Raw genomic sequence first — 23,907 nt, forward strand, 5'->3', positions numbered from 1 at the left:
TGTGCTTAACCCCTGGTCACGTACTATCGAGCCTCCTGGCAGTGCTGTGAACCCAGGTACCGATAAATACCAGGAGTGCGTCTGCTGATGATCAAGACCCACTTGCTCAGGATCCTCCTTTACATCCAAAGATTTACAATTGTGCCCGGACATTGTGTTGCTTTTGTTTATGCAGACTTTACTTTCACAGCCTGTGATTCATTTTAGGACAGTACTACATTAATTTCTGTACCTTCCTTTATCTTATGTTTATGTTGAATTATTGTATTTCCTGGATATACAACACTATTTTATTGTATTCTTGCACTGTTAAGTGGCCTGGTATAAATGCACTGATTAGTAAGCACAAAAAGGGAACTTTTAAATGAAATTTTATCAGGGTTGGCGTTAGTTATTAGCAGCCACACGATGTTGACAAAGTTCTACATATTTTATGCTAACAAACCAATCTTTGATGAGCACCACAAGATGAAGCGGAGTTGCCTGTAGATATCACCACCAGGCCACATTGACATTTGCCCAAAGCAGAGGGATTTATGGGACTGTTAGCAGATGACATCACCAGAAGGAGGTGGCGGGCAGTTCAGCACACACTGCAACACCTTTTATCTGTGTATTGATTATATAGAAGCACATGTCAATTTACATTTGAATTCCCATTGGGCTTGTAATGCTTAATTGCTGCCACAATTCAAACGCCATCACTGTGTTTCTGTCCCCTTTACTGCTATTGTGCACAGCTTGTTTGCAGGCTGTTGGAGTGTTGACACAGTCAGCCCTGCTACACAGTTGTCAAGGCAACCCAATTGTTTATCCTTTCATGACGTTTGAAGGTAACCAAGCATGCCTGGAAACCCATAGAGAATTGGAGTGAAGTAACTGATTGGAAAGGGCAGGCACTGCTCTAGGGTAGTTCAGTCTGTGTTCAGCCAGAAGTGACACTTCATAAAGCACACTAGTGAATCATCACAGGAAACAGAGAAGGCCGGGGTCCCTCTGTGCCACCATCCTTTTAAAAATGGCTTTGCTGAAAATCAGTCTGAGAACTTCTTTGACAGACGGTTTGTGCTTGACACATTTTCAGAAGGGCTTCAGTTCTCTCCAAGGAGTTCCAGTCCAGCAGGTTTTATAGGTAACTATTAAATCACAAAAAAGACTTGGCACAACTTTGTTGTGATCAGGTAAGCAAGGACCTGGTTGAATTAAATAATGCAGAGATTATATGGAATAGAATTTTGAACAACCTTCAGCCCTTGAAAACCAAATGTCCCTCAGCTGAACTGAGAAATTGGTTAACTTTATCAATAAAAGTACAATTCCTATGCTTTTAGAACTGGCAATTTTTGTAGACCTGTGAAGTCTACTGGGCCGGGCATGTCTAAGGCAGATTTCAAAATAATTGCTTCTGAGTGATAAGAAAGTTTGTCTTTTTCTCTTGCTTAGGAAGTCACAACTAACAAACCAGCATGCAGAAGCATCATTTTAAAGTGAAATCTGAACAGAAATAAAGAAATATCCCTTTCCCAAGCCACCTCCATGTGTTGGTGACAACGTGAAGAAAATTACACTTGGCGCTACATTTATAAATCAGCCATGTTTGCATTGATCGTAGGGAGAAGCCATTCCCTCCTAGTCCCAGTTCAAGTCACCTGGCCTCAATGTCTGAGTGTTTTAAAACATTTGTCTTTATAAGTGTGGTACTTGTTTTACATGTGTGTCTACAGTGACAGAACTGACAAAACACTCTCCAGTCCAGACTGAGGTCATAGTTCAATCTGATTAAGAATTGTGTTTGAAACAGACCTAGGGCAGATCTAGAAGTTAAATCTAAGTTAGGGTTCAGCTTTAATCTATCCTAAGAAAGTTTACAAGTGCACCAACGGTTTATCTAACTGGTGACATTTTTAAATGTACAGTATTTGCCAATCGAGGTTGTCCTATCATACCAAGGCACTTTTTAACAACTCTTTGTTACTCGCAGACATACAGTTCCTCACGTTCCTGTCTGTGATTCGTTATTATGCTGGACTCGGTGGTAACCATGAAAACATAATTATGCCTTTCTTGGCCAACACATATTCGGCCGTTGGAATTAATACTATTAGTGAGCCAGTTGCAAAGATTACAATAGAAATTAAGAACCAGTCTGGTGAGTGTATTGTCTTTAATCCTGTCACTCTCTAATACTTAAGTAGAGCTAAACCTTCTAAACAGTAGTGGTGATATAATTGCCTTCTTGAATGGAATGAAACTTCTCTTTATCCACAGGCACCGAAGAGCATACTATATACTATAAAGAGGAACTATAACATTCATAATCCAGTTTCTAAATATCGAAATCTAAAATTTCTTAATTAATAATCCACTTTCTAAATATCCACTTCATAATTTTGGTGTAGTTCTGGAAGACGTAGCAAGATATGAGACATATCAATTAAATCCATGATAAGCTTGCAATAGTAGGGGGTTATCCCCAATGTTCTGGCTAAATTCCACTCAGCATGAGCAATCTGGGTTTTACTGACTTATTTCTCCACCTGAGCAGCTGAGCAGCTGAGCAGTGGGGCTATTGAGCAGGCTTCAATTGGGAATGAAGAGGGTCCCCTCACAAAAGCCCCTCTGTAAGCCTCAATAAATGCAATTAACAAAATGATAGAAAACCTCAACAGATCGATGGCATTTCTTTGCTTTTTGCAGTACAGGCCGGTTGGATCCTAGTCTTCTAAATGCATTGTTTGGATAAACGCTCTTATTCTCATATTCTCTTCGCACGGTAGAGGTTTAGAGTCTACACGGTAGAGACTTTTAGTCTCCTGGATACATAGCTCCCTCTAGTGGTATGTCCTATTGCGAACTAAGAATAAGGATAAGAAGAATTGTAGTAGCGTTGAAAAAACAGTGTGATACCGCTACTAAGCACAGCATTGTGTTAAATGACTGAACGTCTCAGTTTACAATAGGTATCTATCTCCTTTTTTACTTATTTATGCAGTTGATGTATTAAATGTGTTTCTTCGTGTTTATTGTTTTATTTCTATTTAGGCAACGCGCTGACCCTTTATGGCATTGAACTTGAACTGAAAATTCTGGTGACAAATACGCGTGAATCGTGTGTGTAATTATGAAGGCAAGCAGCATCCTTCATGGTACAGTATGTTAAGTTTACAGCGGAGCGCCACCGCCGTTGTGACGTCACCCCTCAGTCTTCGGACTCCAGCGCACGGCCCTGTTGTGTCTGGATAGACGGGCTGCTGACGTGAGCGGTGTCCAGGCAACGGCTCACAACACGCAGGACTTCAGCCCACAGCGCCTTTGGGAAAACTCTTTGGAAGACTTTGGCTAACTTATTTGTAGCTTAAAAAACAGTAGACAAAGATAAAAGAACGTTACTATTATTTAACATTTTTTTCTGATCTTTAATTTATTTTTAATAAATAACTGGGTCAGCTCAGTCTTGAAGATGTTCTTGATTGACTTTCGTTGACTAAATCGTTTTAATTAGTGTATTTATATGCGTGATGTGCCCGTTTTGACGCTTTTACTCGCCTGAAACTTGTTGAAAGAAATAATCAGCTAGAAATGTATGACAAAGCCCCAAGGGTCACCTGTGCTACGGTAGGAAGCACTGCACCTGCAGTGGGACCCGGTTCCTATGACGTGAGAAAATTCGAGTCAAGCAAAGCAGGTAAGACCTTCGTGGGCACAAACCACGGGCGGGACTTGTCTTCGGCCTTGGTGCGCTGGGCACTTAGAAATGAGCTGGCTGCGAGGCGACACATGCTGTAGCACACTAAAGCTGACACCCTCCTTTGACACATTCATAGCTACAGTTATCAGCTGTTGAGAAAAAAATAAACTGGTCTCTATATAGTAAAAAAAAAAATGCAGTACTTAAAAAATAAATAACTGCTGATACTTCAGTACATATTGAAGGTTACGCACAGATCAATTTAGAGGGCACCAAATTTATTCATTGCGAGTACAGGAATGATATATACAGATCGATTAATTCAGTTTTATTCTTTGGGGGTACTTTGGGTACTGCAGTATCTGTAAACAACATAGTATCATTTATCCTGAATCGGCAGTGTTCAGAAATCTGTCTGTATTTCAGGATACTGCTTTTGCGTACTGCTGATCAGGTAATTAGTCTGTAGAAAGAGCTTAATAGGTGACAAAAACGGGATGCAGAAACTCAAGCAGCCCTTCTGGTAAGTGAGGTCTGCACACCCACCGCCCCCACACTCCCACACACTGAGAACCAGCTGGGAAGAAGCGGTAATTACCTCCGTAATTCAGATGCGAGGTGTTCGGGACTCCTTCAAGACAATAACCTCTTCACAAAGTCAATTATCATCACATCCTGCAAACAGCAACAACAACACTGATTAAATGATTTGATTTCAATCCGTTTATCACTTATTATTTCATCACCGTACATTAGCGGGAGCAACAGAGAACTCAGGGCTACTGTATTTTACTAAAGCCACTGCGCACCGAGTGGGGTTTATATGTGCACAGAATTAAATAGTATTAAGAAGTTTCAGTATTTTAAGTCCAATATTTAAAGTCTCTGCAGAAAAGGAATTCTCATAAACCTAAGAAGTATGTCCAAAATGTATGAGATAAAGAAATTGATATTGAACATCCGAGAAACATCTGCAGTGTAAAAGTTCTTGCTGCAATGTTCTTTGTACAGTTTCCATTAGCTATCAGTAGATGGCACTGCAAGCATAACGTTGCAATTACAAAAACGAAACAAGCATTGTGAATTATTTTAGAATAAATCTGACCCAATGAATTCAATAATAAGCAATCAGTGACTGAAGCTGGGAATTACACATATAGTAATTACATTTATAGTTGCTACAGAAACGTCCTTATTCCCTCAAAACAAATTGAAGCAGCGATTGGACACATTCCACACCTGACCGCCTTGGCATATTTTGAATATGGCCTTGTAAAAATACTGCACCAAGAATGGACAGCCTATTGAAAGAAACCGAATGTGTTTTTTTCACAGTAAATAGTTTAGAGATTACTCAACAAAGCACAAATAGTCTATCTCATACGAAGAGCAGCGCTGTTGCAGGTGCCATCCTTTCAATGAAGGATGAAATGAGTCGAGTTTTTGGCTACTTACCCGTTAAAGATTTATATTTTCATAAATGTGGGGGTTATACCCCCAGGGTTCTGGCTGAAGTTTACTCTGGGCTTGTGCAAACTAGCCTTCCTATAGTCTTGCCTTAATTGAACTAGTGAAGCAGATTCTCAGTTCTCCACCTGGGGCGGCTGGTGCAGATTGGGAGCTGTGTACAGTATCACCAGGGTTGGGTGCAGAACGTTTGTGGTAAGTGAATTGGACCCTCTCCTGTAGAGCTATAAAGTACTTTGATTTTCTGGGATGGAAAATGCTATAAAAAGTAAATGCTTATTTTAAGGCTGACTACTTCAGTCTCAACACAAGACACTTTAGCGCTCGTGCTCATTAGAGTTCACGGCTACAAGAATAGACTTATTATGTCATTAAATATTAGCTGTTTTTCTGGTAGTGAGCTAAGTTCAAAAGGGCTGTAAGCAGGTGGTAGCATCTTCTGTGAAAGCATTGATCCCAGGATGAAATTAAATATGCCAGCAGCCATATCACCCTGCAACTCACACCTGGCAACCCACTGAAGCTAAGCAGGTGTGAGCCTGGTCAGTACCTGGATGGGAGACCTCCTGGGAAAAACTAAGGTTGCTGCTGGAAGAGGTGTTAGTGGGGCCAGCAGGGGGCGCTCACCCTGTGGTCCATGTGGGTCCTAATGCCCCAGTATAGTGATGGGGACACTATACTGTAAAACAGGCGCTGTCCTTCGGATGAGACGTAAAACCGAGGTCCTGACTCTCTGTGGTCATTAAAAATCCCAGGGTGCTTCTCGAAAAGAGTAGGGGTGTAACCCCGGTGTCCTGGCCAAATTTCCAATTGGCCCTTACCAATCATGGCCTCCTAATAATCCCCTTCTATGAATTGGCTACATTACTCTGCTCTCCTCCCCACTGATAGCTGATGTGTGGTGAGCGTTCTGGCGCACTATGGCTGCCGTCGCATCATCCAGGTGGATGCTGCACATTGGTGGTGGTGGAGGGGAGTCCCCATTACCTGTAAAGTGCTTTGAGTGGAGTGTCCAGAAAAGCGCTATATAAGTGTAAGCAATTATTATTATTATTATTATTATATTATAAATATATTGTAATTACAGGGAGAACACATTTTCATTGGCTGCATAGCTTTAGTCTGGGTCTGTCACAGTGCTGATCGAGGTGATTGACAGTAGAGAGTGCTGGAGGCTTTTATGTCTTGGGCACTAGCACAGCTTACAGACCTCATCTCAGTGCATTATCATTATTTTCATCATCGTAAGAAATGTGTGTGTAGTATGCACACAAAACCTCTTGTATAAGCAATTCGAGATATTTAGCTTTTTTTTACTAGGTCTCTACTGTAGAGAAAGACAAAACAAAACGAGTGGGAAAAAGCTGCAAAATTTCTGTATCTTTAGTTTCTTTTCAGGAATACTGAAACAATATTGAATCTGTACAGGAAAAACTCATTCTCAGCATGAACTAGTATTCTGTGATTTATTTTACTTGTTGTCAGCCCTAGTTTATTCCCAATAATTTGTTGTAGTCATCTAATGCGTTGACTAAGCTATTTGTTTGTGTTGTTTGCAGATTGCTATGCCCCATTTCTGTCCCTTTCGAGCAGAGAAACGCTTTTTAACCCTTCAAATGCAGATGTCGCTGCTCCTGGCCCAGGCCAATATGATGTTTCACCTCTAAAGGTACTTTATTCTGTGTCATTTGTGCAGAATGTTCTCTATAGGCATTGCTTTGTTAGTGCATATGACATTAAGATCAGCATTTTATTGGGATGGGTTCATTTTTAGTAGTTTTAATAATAATAATTCCTTACACTTATATAGAGCTTTTTTTTGGGCACTCCTCTCCAAGCGCTTTACAGGTAATGGGGACTCCCCTTGACCACCACCAATGTGCAGCATCCACCTGGATGATGCAACGGCAGCCATAGTGTGCCAGTACGCTCACCACACATCAGCTATCAAAGGGGAGGAGAACAGAGTGATGAAGTCAGTTCATAGAAGGGGATTAGTAGGAAGCCACCACTACTCTTTTTGAGAGGCACAGAGAGTCAGGACCTTGGTTTCACATTTCATCTGAAGGTCAGCGCCTTTTTACAGTATAGTGATGGGGACCCACATGGACCGCAGGGTGAGCACCACCTACTGGCCCCTGTAACACCTCTTTGAGCAGCAGCCTTAGTTTTTCCCAGGAGGTCTCCTATTCAGGTACTGACCAGGCTCACACCTGCTTAGCTTCAGTGGATTTCCAGTTGTGAGTTGGAGGGTGATATGGCTGCTGGCTAAAACTCTCAGAACCCCTGTGTGGTCTTGAACCATCAACCTTTTGCTGAACAATCAAGCATGCTAACCAATTGCGCCACAGACACTCTAAATAACAGTTGGATTAATGTGCTGTAGGATGTAAAGTGAGGAGCTTAATGCCTTGCCCTGCTTTTCTCTTTGCAAGTCATGACCTTGTCCTCTTGCCTATTAGATGGAAGATTTATTATTATTGTTATCATAAGAACAATATATGTTAAACTGTAGTCCTGACTACCTGGTGATTAAGGATCTCATAGCACTGTTCAGAAATGTATTAACTCATGTCCTGGCTAAATTCCACTCTGGGCTTGCACAGTATGAACTCTTTAAAGTTCTCCCTTAATTCACCTGGAAGAGCAATTTGTATTCTTATAAAAGAAAGGAATTAATTACATAGCTTGTAATGCTTCATGTTGTGTTAAAAATCAGGTGTCACACCCCGACTTCCACTGCAATCTTTATCCATAAATTACTACTGTTCAGTTTTCCTAGGTACTGCGTTTGTACATATAAATAAAACACAATAAATTACACTGAGGGGGGCAGCATGAAGACATGGTGGTCAGCACTGCTGCCCTGTGTTTGACTGTAGCCCGGGGTGCTTGCTTGTGCAGAGTTTGAGTTCTCCTTCTTGTTGTGTGTGCAAGTTCCTTCTGTGTCTCAAAAAATGCAGGTAATATAATGCACCCTCTGAGTTTATTCCTGTAAAAAAACATTACTAGATTTCAACCCTGATCATTTTCCCCTGAGCAGTGTGGATAAATGAGCTCTCTTTCTCCCACAGTTAGCTCTATGGTGCTACACAGAAAAGAGATCTCCTGTATCTTGTAACCTCTCCCGTGTATATTGCGGCACTTATTATTGAAATATGTAACTTGTAATATAACTTGTAAAATTGTAATTTAAGTACATATGGTTAAAATATCAAACTTTAATTATAAGAAAAATAAAAATAATAATAATGATGGTGATGTTGCAGAAGCATATTCTGGGTGGAAGGAGCATTCAGAACAGGTCCAAACGTTTCGAAGAGCATGTTTCCGATGTGCCAGGACCCGGATCTTATGATGTTATTCCAGCTGTGTCAGGAGTGAGAGCAGGAAAACCTGTGGAAGACACACCTACAAAAAGAAGCTTGAGAAAGGTACAGTTGCTTTGTTCCAATTTTGTTGATGTGCTTTTGTGAGAGAGAAGCTGTAGGATTATGGTACTGTGGCTCTCAAGAACTAAGACAGAGTATGTACTCTTCAGGGGGCATCGAGTCGTATCAGATACCTGCAGAAACGTGACATTCCTTCGATCCCCTCCCCGGGGCAGGCCTATGGATATGAGGAAAACGAAGATGGCATGCTCCACAAGCAGCCCCCGCATCCTAGGGATGAAACCCTGGGACCAGCTTTCTACAATCCTGGGCCGGTGAGTTTGGCAGGTTTGTGCCTCACATGTCACTTTGCAGAGGCAGCACTTGGCTGGAGACTTCGTCACATTCAGAGCATTAAGGAGAAAATGACCAGACTGTGTGGGGAGGCTCTTTCAGTCTTTGGCATTGTTTATGCATCAGTGACAGATCTTCCAAGAAGTGTTACGCCTTAAGAGTTCCCTGATCTGCAGTCATTGTTCTGGACTGCTTCCATTAAGAAACAAGACCTTTCTATTACAGTCTAAATTCTGGTAACATTTTGTAAAAGAGATTACTGCAGTATGTTTAGTCATTAAAGGAATTTAAGTTTACTCAAGACATCTGGATATTCTAGTTAAAGGATCTATCTTCAAAGTGTGAATTCTCATCATAATTTCAAAAGTACACCAGGGGAAAGCATTATGTTCTAATAGATGTTTGACATTACATATGCTAATTACTATGTCCTTAGACTTCTTTTCTTAGGTAACCTTGTTGTATGGTTGAGGTGAAGATATTTTTGCAGTCTAAGTGCATGAATACAGAAAATATATTACTGATATTATTAGTATAAACATTTATATTTATAGATAATGTCATATAATAAATTTATTTTTAAAATGAGAAGGAAAAATCAAGCTCTCAGTGGTGAATCAGGTATTATGTTTTTTTTCTCTGCAATGTCTTGTGTTTTTTCTGGTATGTACTCTACATTTATGACGAACTTCTCTTGAAAATCTTTCGCATTTTGTTTTAATTAGTGACCTCTTTCCCGAAGCTAATGTGACTGCACTTATGCCAGAGCAATTACTTTGTGGAAAGGGTGAAAGAAATGTTGCTTCTCTTACGCAGAGTTAAATGCTTTTTTTCAATAGTGTGAGATTAAAGCACATTTTAGCATTGCCTCCATTTAGGAATAAAAACAAAAATCTGCCTTTGATCTGTAGTAGTACCTATTACAGACATTCCTTTGACAAAGTGATTTAGAAATTACTGCATATACTGTATGTAAACCTAGCCCCTGGCATCTCCTGTGGTGATCATTTAAAGAAAACTGCACCGACAAGAACAGCTACAGTTTCTGCCAGTACAAAACTATGCTGTAAAGAAAATTGCACTCTGTTCTTTGAAATAAGTAAACACCCAAACTATCCACATTGATTAGTTCACCAAGTTATTGACCAGTAGGAAGTCCCTCCATAGCCCAACTCACAACTCTGTAAAACAAACCCCAATTACTGCAGCATTGGGGTCATGTTGTGAAGGTGTGAAGAGGTAGTGGATAACATCCCTCTTTGCAAAACTCTGCAATCCTTACACTATACTGTATACTGCCTTTGTCCCAGTGGACCCTGAGAACTGCTGTCTTCTGTGCTGCTGGCAGAGGTCCTGTTAGTTGCCCACAGATCAGTGTCACCATACGTCAGCTGATTGTGAAAGAATTTTGTCAATGTGCACCTAGAACATGACTTACAGTGAGCCATTAACAGTGTGTTTCTGTCCGGCAAGTAATGCACACCCATTGGCATCCCTTTCAGTTGTTTAGCTACATACAGTAGCTTGAGGCTTTCGTTCACAGCCACTTACAAATACTATGGGGTTAGCTCTGCATTAACACCCTCAGCCAAGTTACTGGCAACTCGCCTTTGCTTTAATGTGTCATTCAATGGATGGACCATGAGGAATATCACATTCTTGTTTTGTGCCACAGCCATCATAATTTAAATGTAAAAAATATTTTGAATACATTTTGTAACTGTTTTGTTTTGGCATTGTTTCTTTTGTATTGTGGACACAGACTCCTTTTGACTGGACTATGAGCACATTTTGTGTCACTCTGCCTTCATATCTCTGAAACCCTTTAATCTCTTGTAAGCAGATGTTGTCGTGTTGGAAACAGACTCTGCTCTGTGAACACCTAAGTAAGATGTGAACGCCTGGGCTCACCTTGAAAACTGCTTGAAAAAGAGAGTTAAGCAGTGTGATTTATGAACAGACCCCATCCCCAAGGGATCCTGATGGCATGTTACTTATTTTTGGTTTTATGAAGGAATATGATGCCCAGGGTCAGCACATAGATTATATTCATAACCTTCAGACAGTAGTTCATTGGGGAAATTAAGCAACCTTCAGCAAGGCGAATCAAAGGATTATATTACAGTGTTGTGAGGGACAAGGGTGGGCCATGTAGAATTTACAATTAGAACAATGAGTCAGTACCTTGAATACCTTGAATTATGTGTCTCACATGTGCTATGGACTCTGTTGTGTTCTTTTATAAAGATAGACTTTTCACAACCATGCTATTATGATAAATGCATTAATTCAACATTAAATATTGATAAAATTGAATGGAGAACGTAAAATTGAATGGAGAGCAGTTCAATGTAAGGTAAAAAGTAAAATGTCTATGTTTTGGGCAGGTGCAACTCAAGAATGTGTATTTCAGTGTTTCGTGAACTACAGACCTTCACAAAATCTCGATTATATCAGGCCTCAGGTGCTGCCTGTGCTCCAAATTCTTCCCTACACTCTCCAAACAGCTGTCATCGTGAAAGATGCTGCTTCTTTAAGAAGTCTTCGAACTCCCTCGAACACCCACGTACTTCATTATCAAAATCTACTCTTGTTGAAGCTGCCCTATTATTCGAAATGACGTATACCCATCTGTGGCCAAGCTTCCTCAGTGAATTAGGGCTTTAAATACACACAGCCTGGAAAAGTATCCAGGGTTTATTGGGTATCCATCAGAGAGATTAAAAAAATAAAGTTGTATCAGAAGGAGGCTCACTGTATGTAAATGCATTGTGTCTTGGATAATTAAAAATTACTGCCCAATTAAATTAATTAAAAATTAGGGGGGTTGACAGTAAAACAATGTACGTGTACTTTGACTTTGAAAAATGTTGTCAAATAAGCAGTTAGAAATGAACATTAAAAACTGTCAAAGTACCATCAAAGACAAATGCCGCCTGTTGTTTAATGTAAAATAATAAATATACAGATATATTTGCATGCAATCTAAAGACATAAACATAAAGTATAATCATATTAACACTGGTTTGCAGATTTGATTTAGTCACAGTGGTAATTTTAATATTTTGACTGTATTTGCCCAATTAGTTGTCAAACAAAACTCATGCACAGCACTTGAGAAGAGACATGAGGAATAATTAAATTCCCATAACTTTTTCTTCATCCAGCACAAAAAATGATGCGCCAATTGCAATTTAAGAGATATTCTTTTATGAGAAAAAAATGGGCTTTACTGCTATTCATACACAAGTTGGACAAGGTGTGTCTGTGATTAATCCAACAGGAAGTTTGCAGTGATCGCATCTTCCTGAGTTTTGCAAGCAAAATGATCACTTTTCTTTAACCAAGGCATACAGTAAGTGGAAGAATTGTTTCATTGTCAGCAGATAACCATGTGTTAATTACATGGCTTAACAAATTTAATAACAGAGTTAAAACCAGCTGGAGAGGACAGAAACTTGAAAAATGTCCAGGAATGCTTGTTTTTATTATTAGAATTCTGCCCTTTTCCTTTTGTTTAACAAAAAATGTGGTTTTGACCTTCAGTGAGAAACATTGGGCAGACATTCATTGGAAAGTGGAGTGGGCTTTGATTTGAGAAATAGTTGTAACCTCAGAGGCACTTATTATGATATGAGATTCTCCATCTGGCCACCTTTAAGGATAATAGCTGCTTGCCTGTCTGAGATGGTATGAAAAATAAATGGCATAGCAGCAGAAATGTCCCTGTGGATAACTAATGAAAGGATTCAAAATAGATTTCCTTCTACAAATATAAGTCTAAAATGTTACATTTCACAGTAGATGATAAATGTTAAGATCATTCCAACAGTGCTGAACAACTTTTTTTTGGCAATATATGAGTTTTTAAACAAAGATTTATTTTCCAAAAGGTCTACAAGTTAATTCATATCTTCTCGTATCTCATCTTTTTTTTTGCTCACGATTTGACAGTAAGGAAAACGTCTGCTCCTGAGAAGGTGGCAAAATCCTGATGCTGTAAATATGTGCAGTGATTTCAATGTTTTGCCACGGTTTAACCAAATTTAATTTACTGCTTTGTCATGGTTCTGTCATGGTTAAACCTGTGGGTTTACCACATTTACACCATGCATTAACAACTTTGTCATGGCTGTCAAAAATTACATTAGCTTTTTTTCATCTTTTCCCACTGTTTTCATTTTGTTTTAGCCTGCATGATTATTTTCCACCATGCTTTTACTATGATTTCAGGGTGCTTTACTACACCTCACGAAGGACTTACCATTGAATACCACATGATCACCCCAGCTTATTTTAAACACTTTTTTTTTTACTGTTTTTTTACCTGTGGGTAACTTAGAGCACCAGTTGTTCTCATTCGAAATGTGAGTGAAATTCCTGAAACATTATGTACATTTTCAAAGCTGTTAATGCAAACCCCACAACAGCAATGTGATTTGCAAAACGCTGTATTATTTGTGATTGTGTTCACTCAAAATCAAGCACATTTGTGCAAACCAATAAATAAAATCTCTGCAGCTGACACACAAACCAATTGAGAAAGACTTGTGAAACAAAATGAATTAATTAGTTCACAGTTGAAAGCAACCAATCTCATGTGTGTTCAATCTTACCACAGAGGTATAAATCCTAACTGCCAAAACGACCAATCAATACTTAAGCACATATGTATTAGGTTAGCAGTGAGTTAGTGCTGCTGAAAGATGGAACGGGAACACGTAGTTTGAAGAGGATGAGGGGGTCTGAATGTGTTGTGGTAGAGCAGGGGCCAAGGGATGGGTAAAAGGAGGAGGAAAGCAAATATCAACCATGTGCACTGCCATATCAGATGATGATGTCACTGCCCACATCCCCCCACCAGGCACCACAACACAGGTAATCTGTTATAGATGTTTTGCACAATGGTCATATACCTGTTGAGAGAGAGCTGGTGAAGTCTGACCTGTGGTGTGGGAGAACGTCAGGGAATGGTTTGCCATTTCACCATGGCTATGGAATTCCTCCAACCCCTCTTCCCCCTTCTTTAACCCCATTGAGGAGTTTTTCTCTGCATGGAGGTGAAAGGCTTGTGATCTCATGATCAGATGTCTCTGCTGGGAGCAATAAACACTGGTTGTGGGGACATACCTGTAACTGCAGGAGATTTACAATATTTCATTGTTTCACTTTATGCATGTGCATTGGTTACATATTTCTAAATGAACACTACCTGTTCCTTTTTGTTATATGTTTGTGTTTTTTGTGTGGGAATTTCCTTATTGACATTACGGTTTTTAACACAGTAATTATACTTTCAGTGATATTCAGTATTAGTTGGACTGTAAGGTACTGTAGATGAACATGCACTCAGGGTCACATTGATGTTGATAGTATTTTGTAAGGCGCTGTTTAAACACTGAGAAAGAGAGATTCCCATTTACTGACACTATCGTTTTTTTGGGTAGATTTTGATTTTGGGCTTTGTGGTAAATATTATACCAAGTATCTTAGGGTGTTTCACTCTGGTAACGTGTTATTTTGCAAATCAAAATAGAGTTTGGGGACATTTGTTCACTCTTTTGAACAGTGTTCACTTTTTTGTCAGCACACTTTCAGGAACAGCTTTTAAGCAACTGAGTTAAAAAACTGTACATGCAGATTTATTATTTTGTATAGATTTATTAGATCTGCTTAAAGATTTTTTTTAATTTATTTTTTGTCTTTTCAAGATTGATGTCTCATTTAAGAAAATACTGGAATTCTGAATTGTCAAATGAAGCAACTAAGTTTTTAATTGGAGGCAGATTCTACTTACATTTGCTGCAGTGAAATCCATAAACTGTAGATACAGTTATAAAAGTAATCGTCACTCTTCAAGGACTGAGTTTAAATAAATAATTGAATAAATTAATTTTCTCCTCGCTTATCAGTTTGCATCCTAACATAAATATATGATTTTAAAATCATGCTACAAGGACTTTTTTGCTGCAGAATTACTGTATGTAGAAAGTAAAAACATATTCTCCTCAAGGAAAGAGTTTCAGTAAGTCCTCAAATCAATAATTACAAGTAAACAGATACGCTAGTTGTTTCTTTCCCAACAGTAGACATTTTCACTAAAAAGCAATAATTTAGCCTTCTCCCATTATTTCCTCCCCTGCTTACCTTTAAATGGAATGCTGTAAATGCCATTTTAAGCATTAATACCATTAAAACTGTTACACAAGATTGTCATGTGTTTTCAGAGTTTGAAGTAACAGAATATATACTGTATATTAAATGCTCTTACTGCCCATTCTGCAATTCTGCCAAAATTAAAACTGTACCAACGTGTATTCCTTTTCACCTGTGAAAATAACACAGCTGTTAATGATGCGATGCTCTCTGGATGGAATGTGGCATTATGTATGCTTAGCATGCATTCAGAGCATCTTGACTCTCTTTCTTTAAGCTCAGGGAGCTGTAAAACATAAAGAAGCTTGCCTGGCTTTTATACCAGCCACGCCACTGACATTGACATATTGGCAACCGTGGCCCTTACAAAGTGAACTACCTGTGTGTGATGGGACCGGCGAGCAGTCCATTAGCGGCTAAATTAATGCACCACTGGGACCCTTAATTCTTTGCAGAATCTATTTCCATACTTAATTATGGGAGCATCGTTTTAAAAAGTTGCATAGCACCTTGTTCATCCATTTTGATGTCAACATAAGGAACTATTAGTAATTCTTCTTCAAGTTATATTACAATATTCACTTAAAATAATGCAGCACCATGCTGACTTTGCTTCAATTAAACCATATTTTATTTTCTAATGACTAACCAAGTCAACAGTGACCTTGAAGTAGGTTGTGTCAACACTTTGAGTTGAGGCATAAAGAGCTTAGTGATTTAGGGTTATCAAGAGTGCATCAATTTATTTATTTCTTTATTTATTTTCAGCTGTCTTTTAAGGGCTTTTAATCCTGTGATAGATGTAAGATTCAGCTTAAAGATGCTTGGGTCAGTAAGTTAAGTTTGTGTCTAATTGCATTATTTTGGAACAGTGATTTTAAAATGTCAGCCATCACAAACAGAACCTTTGAAACATTTACAATAAAATAAGACAATGATTCAATACGTTTCTATCCTTGATACATCTGTTGCATTAACAAGCTCATTCAAATTCTGTGATAGATGTTTCTGGTTGAATTAAGTATATTGATAGGATTCTCTAGCAATAAACTTGGAACTTAAAATGCACATATCCTGTGAATGAATAAATATTGTAAGTGTATCCTTTTTTCAGACTGTGACATTTCCATGTTTCTTAAGGGTTACTATGCAAAGAGATCTCAAGATATTACTTGTACTTAGCTCAGTAGGAAGTCCTGTAGATGTCAGAATCAACTTTTCACTCTGACAACTGTGTAGTTATTGTTCTTCTGATTTCTTCACCAAGTGGTATTCATTTTCTATTTCAGTGGCACTGATCAAGTTTAATAGACTAATATAAAGTATAAAAACAAGTTTAGTCTTATTGGAATTGCCAGCAGGAAGGCTATTAGACTCAAATTGAATTTAAAGTAGCTAGATTCTCTGTGTTAAATTTTATCTTTCTCTCCCACTGAAGAAATATTCATTTTAACCTTGGTGGATTTCACATAATAAATTATTAACATTAGGAAAAAAAGACACAGAAAAAAAGATACATTCCATTTCTAAGATTTACTGATATACTGTAATAATTAGTATATACAGTGATAAAACTATTGGGACAAATTATTCCTGTCCTAACCATGATGAAGTACTCTGCTTTCAAATTTACCTGTCTGTAAGACTCACTATCAGTGCAATGACATATAAGAAGCCAAAAAAGCTGTCCTAAATTTGATCACATCTAACATGTGATGATTGTACGATTATACAATGACATGAAGAAATACAATTTCTGAAGAAATTATACTCTGTAAAAAAATATTGATATGTTTTTCTTTTATATTTGAGTTAATGTGTACAAGCAGGAAGGACACTTTCAGCAGGTGACAAAATTTAATAAATATGAATATCAGTTAATTCTATTAAACAGTCAATTATATTGTTTTAAAAATGTTTATAATAAAACCACCAGGGTAATGCACTCCTGTATGTTTATGTTTTTTGTAGCTTATTTGAGAGATTTTAATAATATTAACAGCATGTTGCTGTTAAAATGTTGGTATGGTATTGTTACATGTTAAAATGTAAATTTAGCAACTTAGTAGTGGCAAATGAAGTGTTTCTGAACAGAATCAAAGAAACCAAATGTTTAAAATGTAGCAGTCAGCTTCATCCATTCTTTGCAGTTCAGCTTGTAAGAATTAAATCATCCATGATGGATGCAGTATTTCTTCGCATTCAATGATTGCCAATTACTGTATGTTTAGAATGTCTTTAACAAAAGATTTCTCCCTGTGAAAGGTGGATTTACTGGAATATAACACCACAGCTCTTACAGCCATGATCATCTTTACAATGACCATCCTCGTTTTCATAGTGTTGTTAAATAAAATATCACAATCGAGAAAATTATGTGGAAGTGTCTTCGTAGACATTGGTGAAAATAAGCAGTTTTTGCACACGGCAGGTAAGTCATACAATTTTGGAACAGCAAATATGGGATTGCTTTAAAGTGCAATGTACAGTATATACAGTAATGACGGTGACTATGAATGGTAACAACAGTCTTCCCATCCTTGACCTCTTGAGACCAGCCCCTACCTTTGTTGAAATAGAATCATTAAAGAGTAAAAACATATTCACAAAATATGTACTGTAGGGCTGGGTCCCTCATCTAACAATACAATCTCCTATTGTATTCCCCTTATTAAAAATATAAAGGGTATTTTTTTCTGATGGGCACATTGTGTGTAACGTCTTTAAAACTGATGGTAGGGAATCTGTAGAATGTGTCCATCAAGCGGCAATTGTCATAAAAATGAGCAGAGACCAGAGAAATGTACTGTATAAAGTAGCTAAAGTAGGTTTGGTGCTACTTGTTCCAATAGAAGCAATTAACTCCTCCATACCATATAGGTCACTGAGAAAAGACCATAACTGCAGTGCAGACAAGAAAATAACATTATCTTACTTGTTGCGTCATAGCACAATTGCTTCTTTGTTTTCAAAGCAAAATTTGCTCCGTGTGTTTTCCCTCATTTCAATAATGTGTTTACTTTGGCTTCCCAAGGTTTGCATGCTTTACTGTGCCTCTCTGTGTTTGATCATGCTTTACCTCAATTTTACTGTGCTTTCTTATACTGTAGTTCATGCTCCTTTTACCGCAGTATAATACAATACATTTGTAGGAGTGCCTTCAAGGCCAGAGCTGCAGATCTCTGATATAGACTGCTGTCCAAACTGTTGAGTCCAAATGTAATATTCATTATATTCTTCATTGCTAATGAGAAGAGTGAAAATGTATGCTGTTTCCCTCAATACTGTACAAAGCACTTTAAGAATCTTTACAGTTCATTGTAATTATTAGGTTATCAGTAATGAAATCTATGCTCTGTGTTGTTTCAGATCGAATCCTATGCAACTCAGAAGTACAAAGGAGTGCATTTTGGAAACCAGACTGCAGCACGCTGTGAGCTGAAAGTGAAAGAGGGGCCAGGACCAGGGGAGTACGACCTATTGGAGTGAGTAACGGCCCCCATTGCCCTGTGATGTGTGCATTTGGTGATCTAGTCTCTGCTCTTTAAAAAAATAAAAACAGCTTTACTTAAAACTGGTAATAATGATGTTACAGTTTGATTGGTACCGATGTCTTCATGTACTGAATTGCTTACTGGTTTGATGACCCTGTATTTGTAACAAATAAAATAATGTTCGTTTTGATAAATGAATATCAAAAATATTTTTATAAATGAATCCTTTTCTGGTATTACTGAATACTAATTTAGTCTAGCAAGTGATAGTTAAAATATGCTGAAAAATATTTAAAGAAAGAGGTAATTAAATATAGGTATACATCCCGATATTTAACCATTTTATAATAACCGAACCACAATAAGAAATTTACCCTTCCCAATAGAAAGATCACAGGGATCACAGGGTTACTGATGCTCGGGAGATTACAGAAAGTACTTTCAGAACTACAGTGAGGATGAAATAGTGTTTCTCAGTGTCATGAACAGTTTTAAATATCACACTCATCTATTATAGTTTGCTGTGCAAGTCTAATTTTTCAATTGCTACAACAATCAAAGGAATTGCTCTGGTTTATGTATTATTTATATATTAATCTGTTTTACATATAGTGATAATTTTTCTCTTGGACCCTTTTATTCGCAGACACATACAGTATATACTAATGCAGCCAAGCACATTTCTTATTGCCAATAGGATAATGGCCTTTAAAAATGGACTTCTAATATTTTGGGGTATGAAACAGCAACCTCTGGTGGTTAAAGCAGCAAATGCTTTCCATTTACAGGCAAGTTATGATTTGGATGCTGTAAACCACAATACAGTATGTGTGAAGTGACTCCAGAATCACTAGCTCTGCTCTGGTGAAACTGAAACAAATACTGTAATCAGATACGTATGTACTGTATAGTGCATATGTTTCTGTTAACACTCATAGCATATCTTTACTTTTTTTACTTCTGACAGGGGGAATTAAACTCAAAACCACACATGGTACAGTGAATCAGAGGTTAAATCAGATAAAAGAGATTTGTTTTAAAGACAGAGGCTTCAGTCTGCATTCGCTAACTAACACACTTTGTGACACATTAGACTTTCTTTTAAATCTGAATAAATGATTCGCAGTGCTTACTTTTTCATTGGCAATGCTTGAATCATTTGCAAACCTTAAATATATTTCCAAAGACTGAACATAAAATAATTACATTTTTTTCCTGGGGTCATAGTAGTTTTATTTTTATTTAAATCATATAATCCATCCTTTAATTTATGATTTAATGGTTATGAAATGTATCCCTAGTAATTATCCATTTATTAGTGCACAACTGTAAATTCACACTCCGTCTAGACTTTTTTATTGAACTTCTTAGCATCATCAGTATCTTTATAGCAAGTTTGAGCCTCACCTGCACTCAGCACAATTAAGATGGGTGGAAAAAGAAAAAAAACTTGAATCATTTGCCTCCCACAGCAGATACATAACACTGTGATAAGCATTTCAAATTGATTGACTTAAGAGATGATCTTCCTCCTGCCGTTTAAGTCAATGAAACATAAATCTCCCTCTGAATCTCGCAGAGAGAGTGCACTACATTATGAGCACGTCAATATCAGGAAGGAAGAGCAGAAGCAGGAGCTCTTTATCCCACGGTACCACGAAGTGGTGGCGCTGCAAGAGGAGAAGAAGGTAAAGGCTGTTCAGCCGAGCTCGGAAAAAGGATGTACAGTTTGCTTGTTAGCGTAAAAGGCACAGATGAGCCATTACAAACAAGAGCTGCCACTTAAAAAGGTTTGCACAATTTAAAATTTTGTTTAGGAAGAGAAAATCATTTTCCTCATTGAATGATTCACTGGTTCTTTATCCTAGCCATCCAGCCAGAAATCCATTATTTCTCCTTGAATAACCTGGATATAACTCATATGGATGGATGTGCAGAAGTACAGTATGTGAACTCATTAGTTAAAAAAGGGAGGCACAAAAGCCTTTCTTTGGTTCTCATGTTCTCAGAATCAGTCTGATGAGTTCACAATACTCAGGAAAAAAAACAATGGCATATACTGTATTATTTTATTATTATAGTAAAGACAGACTGATGGCATCATTTAAATGCTAGATTTCTTATAACATTTTTTAACTTTACTTGCTGCCAGGCTGGTAAGCATATGTCACATCTACAAGGCCATTAGGTCTATTTGCAGTAATCATTTACTTGTACGGATGCTAGTGGCATATTGATCTGATATAGTTTAGTTATTTTTTGAAAGATTCCAGAGAATCATCAGAACCTTGACTAAGTGGCTTAAGTTTATATCCTGTGCTTGTGTCCTAGTTTCATTATTGACCCTGAAGTACTTAGCAGTATTAACTTACTTTCAGGATTGTGGATACTAGACTATTATGAATCTATTATAAGAGACTACGTTTTTATAATACTACATTTCAGTGATCAATTTGCACAACTTTCCCTTTTCAGTGACTTTTGAAAGCCTTTAGCAAACATTTAATGAATATTGTACCTTATTTCATTGGATACAGTTGGAAAAATACCATCGGTCCTAGTGAACAGTCCATTTTAAATGCAAGCTCCACTGTCACTCTACTTAAAACTAAATGTATCATACTATATGATTAAGGTTAAAAATTCTTAACAGCACATGCTTAAAAAACATTTTATTCAAAGAAGGTGAAATTGTCACTACTGTGCTGCATTTCCTTGATCAAAATAGAATCTGGAGCTGACTTATGTTGGGAATTTTTTAAATAAGGCACTTCTAATGGAAGCAGCACTCAAGACCTCGGAATCATAGGCCACTATGGGCCTTGGTCCTTGTTGGTGTCCAGTAATATTGGGCAACCCAGGGTGACATGATATCAGAAAGACATCCTAAAGAAGAGAAACACATACTCAATAGATGGCGCCAAAGCTTAAGAATCAAACGTAAGTCTTTTATAGTACATCTTGAAGTTCGGTCTCAAATTTAAAATCTCTCCAGCAAAGATTCATTTGTTTGAATACAGTAGGCAAGCCACCTCATAAGCAAGGACAAAACCAGGGTGCTGAACCCTATAGAAACAAAAGTGTCATCACAAAAGAAAGATAGAAAGGGAATTGTGCTCTGTTGCTGCTCTTCTGGTAGGAGTTTTGTGAAGTGAAAAGCATGATTTTCCTGTTGTTATGTTGAGTAACATGTTGTACTTGTTTTGTATGTGATTCTGTCTCTGATTAAAAGTAGTTGAAAAATGTGATTCTTGAGAATTCTTCGGATCTGGAGTGCAAAATTGAAGAAACTTCCAACAATGTTTTTTTGTGAAAATAATTCCATCCATTATTTAAAATACTGTACAAAAGTAAAAATACTTTTGAATGCCTTAACAGTGCACAATAAAAGGATGAATATAACATCTAAAACAGAAGGTAGATTGGACATACAGTATGTATAATTAACCTGTGTTTTATGGATAATTACTATTTTTATTACAATTGTGGTGAAAATATGGTGGAGGAGTTCTCTTCTATTCATATTCCAAAGCAAGTGAGGATCCATATTTTTTTCTTCCCATAGATAATTAAAAAAAACTTAAACATGAAGCTGAGTAGCTCTGAATGCTTGGCTCAGGGGACATTAGTTTACCTTACTTTTCTGTCCAGTATTTGTGGTAAGGTAAACTGCCACTAAACCATTGCCACTTTTTGCTTTGTTCCTCATAGTTTCTTAGATAGTGATTTTAACCCAAATGGAAGCTAGAGTCTGGCTGGTATCATACTGTGTTTCAACTGTTTACTTTAGGGACTACAGAGTATTACAATAAAAAGTTCACTTTCTGGAATAAAATTATGTAATAGCTGTTCGGTATGAATCAAATTACACTCCATCTTGTCTCTGGAGGAATTATATACATTTCTATCAATATATGGGTAAACAGAGAATGTCAGAATTGGTTTTATCCAAATAATGTTTCTCTTGTTATCTCTTTGTCTTGTCTGGTTTCCCAGATATTCTAGAAGCAAATTTAATATAAGTACAATATTCGGAATATGTTTTGCAAAAGATTTTGTGTCGTATACCAACAAATGATCGATGAAACTCCTGTTAGGCTGTGAAAGAGTCAGTAGTGTGGTCTTTGCTGCAGACTGAAGATGGTACTGTATATTTGCCTGAAGCAGAGACGACAAGTGGGAAAATACCATGACAATTGTATTGTGAGAGGAGGGAAAGAAGATTAACAATTGGATACTTTGAGATCTCTCTTCTATAAATGAAAGGATCTGACCTACCTCTTGCTATATCCTATTTGTAACGAAAAAGAAACATATTCTGTAACTTTTATGAAGTGCCTCAATATAGTATAAATTGTTTATTCTCTTTACTGTCACCACCATTTTGAGATGGTGTAACTGTCTATTAAAGGCTTTTCCGGTAAGGAACTAAGCTTTTATCTCAACAGGCCAATGGTGAAGACTATGAACCTCTTCAATAAATTTTGATTTTAGTACAATAAGAAAGTCACCAAAAGATCATGGGACCTCAGCCAGAGCAATCCTGCATAGCTTCCTTTACAGAGGTTTGGGACTTACGTCTGTGCACATTTAGGGTTCTACACATTGTGTGTATTAAATCATCCAAACTGTCTGTGTACTCCCGATGTTTGCCTGGTTGTGTTTTTTATCTAAAAGTCAAGTCTGATATAACCTACAACCCATAGCTACTCTGTACACCTTGCCTTGACAGACTTTGTGCAGTAAATTCTGAGATTCTGCCTTAAATGCTTTTTCAAGTGACAGCTGATTATATTTGTAGAAGCTTCAACTTAAAAATCCATGTAATTTGCATTTCTTTTTCTTCCTGGCATAACCTATCAGCCATTTCACTCCCTCTTGGAAGAAGGCCTGCCTTCCCTGGGAGACAGGCTTGTGAGAGTTCCCCTAAAGCACTAATGGCTTCTGATATCAGCAAATGGAAGACAGTTGCTCTGTTTTTGCTCAAGATAAATTGAGGCTGTTTCCCAGGTCTCTGTGTTTGCCAGTATCCAAATTGCACATTTGAGTCCACACACAGAGAGTTCTGACTCAAATAACAAAAACACACTATCTTTGTGGACGTTTTCTGTTAAAATAATTAATATTCTCATACAGAGGAGAGAAAATAGAGGGTAAAATAAATAAAAAAGAAATAATAAAAATTAAATTAGTAAATTTCTGGTGCATACAAATGTAATATTAAACATGCCATAGAGCCTGACAATGTTAAACATCCAATATGCAGTACTGTTCATATTGTAGGCAACATTTGCCATAACAAATGTTCTTAGTTTTGGACTGAAGCAATGCAGCTTAAAATTATTATTTTGCCTCTTTGGACATTTAGTAGTTTTGT

The 23,907-nt window shown here is 37.5% G+C and overlaps 1 protein-coding gene across 3 annotated transcripts in view; it reads left to right on the plus strand.

The window, feature by feature from the left end:
* The first annotated feature begins 3,244 nt into the window (after positions 1-3,244).
* The window catches only part of stpg2 (sperm-tail PG-rich repeat containing 2), a 75,599-nt gene continuing 54,936 nt past the window's right edge, over positions 3,245-23,907 (plus strand). The window contains exons 1-7 of one of the 3 annotated variants that reach the window (XM_088628599.1): positions 3,245-3,685; positions 6,715-6,824; positions 8,425-8,589; positions 8,697-8,874; positions 16,849-16,883; positions 18,406-18,521; positions 20,110-20,218. In XM_088628599.1, coding sequence (XP_088484725.1) covers positions 3,580-3,685; positions 6,715-6,824; positions 8,425-8,589; positions 8,697-8,874; positions 16,849-16,883; positions 18,406-18,521; positions 20,110-20,218 — 819 coding nt within the window. In that variant the 5' untranslated portion in view covers positions 3,245-3,579. The remainder of the gene's footprint in view (positions 3,686-6,714; positions 6,825-8,424; positions 8,590-8,696; positions 8,875-16,848; positions 16,884-18,405; positions 18,522-20,109; positions 20,219-23,907) is intronic. The other 2 variants (XM_088628598.1, XM_088628597.1) reach the window with 2 other exon arrangements.

This window comes from Lepisosteus platostomus, chromosome 4 (genome assembly GCF_059453375.1).
Source record: "Lepisosteus platostomus isolate fLepPlt1 chromosome 4, fLepPlt1.hap1, whole genome shotgun sequence".
NCBI classification, from domain to species: domain Eukaryota; kingdom Metazoa; phylum Chordata; class Actinopteri; order Semionotiformes; family Lepisosteidae; genus Lepisosteus; species Lepisosteus platostomus.